Below are 2,278 nucleotides of genomic sequence, written 5' to 3' on the forward strand. Positions count from 1 at the left end.
AGGCGGGGAACGTTGGAGTCTGCAGTCACTGAAGCAAGGAAGCCTCATGTTCGCTTCCAGCTGCCTGGCTGCCGGCCGCCATCTTGGCTGACAGTTAATTTGCATAAGGATATGCTGATTAGCCAATGGGAAGGGTAGCGGTCATACGCCAATTACCATGTTTCTCTTTTATTAGTGTAGACTAGAGGCCTGGTGCACGAAATTCATGCACAGGTAGGGTCCCTAGGCCTGGCCGGCGATCAGGGCTTATCTATGGGGCCACTGGCGGGGCAATCAGGGGGCCCCCTCTGGCACCCACCTTGGCTGGCCTGGGGCCTGCAGGCTGAGGGCAGCTCCTTCGTTGAGCATCTACCCCCTGGTGGTCAGTGCACGTCATAGCGCCTGGTTGTTCCACCGGTAGTTCTGCCGTTTGGTCGATTTGCATATTAGGCTTTTATTATATAGAATTATCCACCTCCAGCGGTACAAGGGGCCCCAAATTCCTAAGTGTCCTGAGCACCTTCTAAGTGTTTAGTCAGACCCTGGGGTTCAGGGTTGGGAGGAGGAGTGACGAGAAAAGGGCCACAATGGTTCAAAGCGACCGGAGGCTCCTGGGCATGGAAGGGTGGGCTAGATCCTGCATCCCGAAACAAGCTCTTCCCAAAGTCACTCTTTTAAAAAATATATATTTTATTGAATTCAAAGAGGAAGAGAGAGGGAGAGAGAGATAGAAACATCAATGATGAGAGAGAATCATTGATTGGCTGCCTCCTGCATTTTATTAGTGTAGATTATCCATCTCCAGAGGTACAAGGGTCCCCAAATTCCTAAGTGTCCTGAGCACCTTCTAAGTGTTTAGTCAGACCCTGGGGTTCAGGGTTGGGAGGAGGAGTGACAAGAAAAGGGCCACAATGGTTCAAAGCGACAGGAGGCTCCTGGGCATGGTAGGGTGGGCTAGATCCCGCATCCCGAAACAAGCTCTTCCCAAAGTCACTCTTTTTAAAAAAATATATTTTATTGAATTCAAAGAGGAAGCGAGAGGGAGAGAGAGATAAAAACATCAATGATGAGAGAGAATCATTGATTGGCTGCCTCCTGCACACCGCATAGTGGGGATCGAGCCGCAACCCGGGCATGTGCCCTAACCAAGAATCAAACCATGACCTCCTGCACATGTGCCCTGACCAAGAATCGAACCATGACCTCCTGGTTCATAGGTCGATGCTCAACTACTGAGCCACGCCAACCGAGCCCCAAAGTCACTCTTAGTCCTTTCCCCAATCGTTTCCTGCTTTATCCCTTCTCTCTCTCTCTTACTCTACCTTCTGTCTGTGGGTCTCAGCCTGGGTCTCACTGTCTCCCTGTGTGTCCTTAACAAAATGCACGTCTGCTTGGTAACCCGGCTGCTGAGTGCACCACTTTCCCGAGTAATAGGCCCGCTGTGTCTGTCCCACATATCACGAATGTCGCCTCCGCCCCTGGACCAGCCCCCGTGATATGCCTCCTGTGTCCACAGGTTACCCGCAGTACCTGGTGGTGGGGAACCACCTGTCGGGAGAACATCACCTGAAGATCCTGCGGGCAGAGCTGCAAGACGATGCGGTATACGAGTGCCAGGCCATCCAGGCTGCCATCCGGTCCCGCCCTGCACGCCTCACCGTCCTGGGTAAGAACCGATCACGCGCGCGCACGTGGGCAGGGGCACTATGGGAAACCTGGAGCTCAGTTCCAGAAGGTTCCTTCAGGGGCCTCCTGCTGGGCAAAGCCCCAGGCATTGTCCCCCAGGGCTCTGGCCTCAGCCCCAGTGTGTCAGTAACCCCCGGCCCTGGAAATCAGAAGGCCAATGCCACCTGCCTGTGACCTTGTCCAACCCCAGTGTGTTTATCCGGCCGGGAAGCAAATAAGGCTCCCAGAGGCTCGCGTATTCGATCAGAGAACGTTTTCCATGGCATCTGGGCCCTGGGCTAGGCGATGGAGACAGAGAAGTCTGGGACACATCTTTGTGTCACTTCCTTCTGGACTGACCTCCCTCGGGGTGCTAACAGCCCAGGTAGCCACTTCCCCATCAGAATCTGCCTGGAGCTGGACGGGCCCCGTGATGTCAGCATCCACAGGGACCACCACTGCCCGTTCCTTCCCTGTCCCTGCTCCTGGGAACGCTGGGCTGCCTGGGAAAACTCACTTCCGGCTCTTAGTCCAAATCATACCTTTACTCTGGGTCTCTCTTCATCTCAGCTTCCCAGGAGCCCAGTGTCCCTGGGACACCCTGCCTGAACGGGTGCCCCCCCCCCCCCCCCCG

The 2,278-nt window shown here is 55.0% G+C and overlaps 1 protein-coding gene across 3 annotated transcripts in view; it reads left to right on the forward strand.

The window, feature by feature from the left end:
- Positions 1 to 2,278, forward strand: part of KIRREL3 (kin of IRRE like 3 (Drosophila)) — a 498,221-nt gene that overhangs the window by 422,518 nt on the left and 73,425 nt on the right. For all 3 annotated transcript variants that reach the window (XM_005870878.2, XM_014543406.1, XM_014543407.1), the window contains exon 8: positions 1,496 to 1,645. In XM_005870878.2, the coding sequence (XP_005870940.1) occupies positions 1,496 to 1,645 (150 nt within the window). The remainder of the gene's footprint in view (positions 1 to 1,495; positions 1,646 to 2,278) is intronic.

This window comes from Myotis brandtii, unplaced genomic scaffold (genome assembly GCF_000412655.1).
Source record: "Myotis brandtii unplaced genomic scaffold, ASM41265v1 scaffold325, whole genome shotgun sequence".
In the NCBI taxonomy this organism is placed as follows: Eukaryota; Metazoa; Chordata; class Mammalia; order Chiroptera; family Vespertilionidae; genus Myotis; species Myotis brandtii.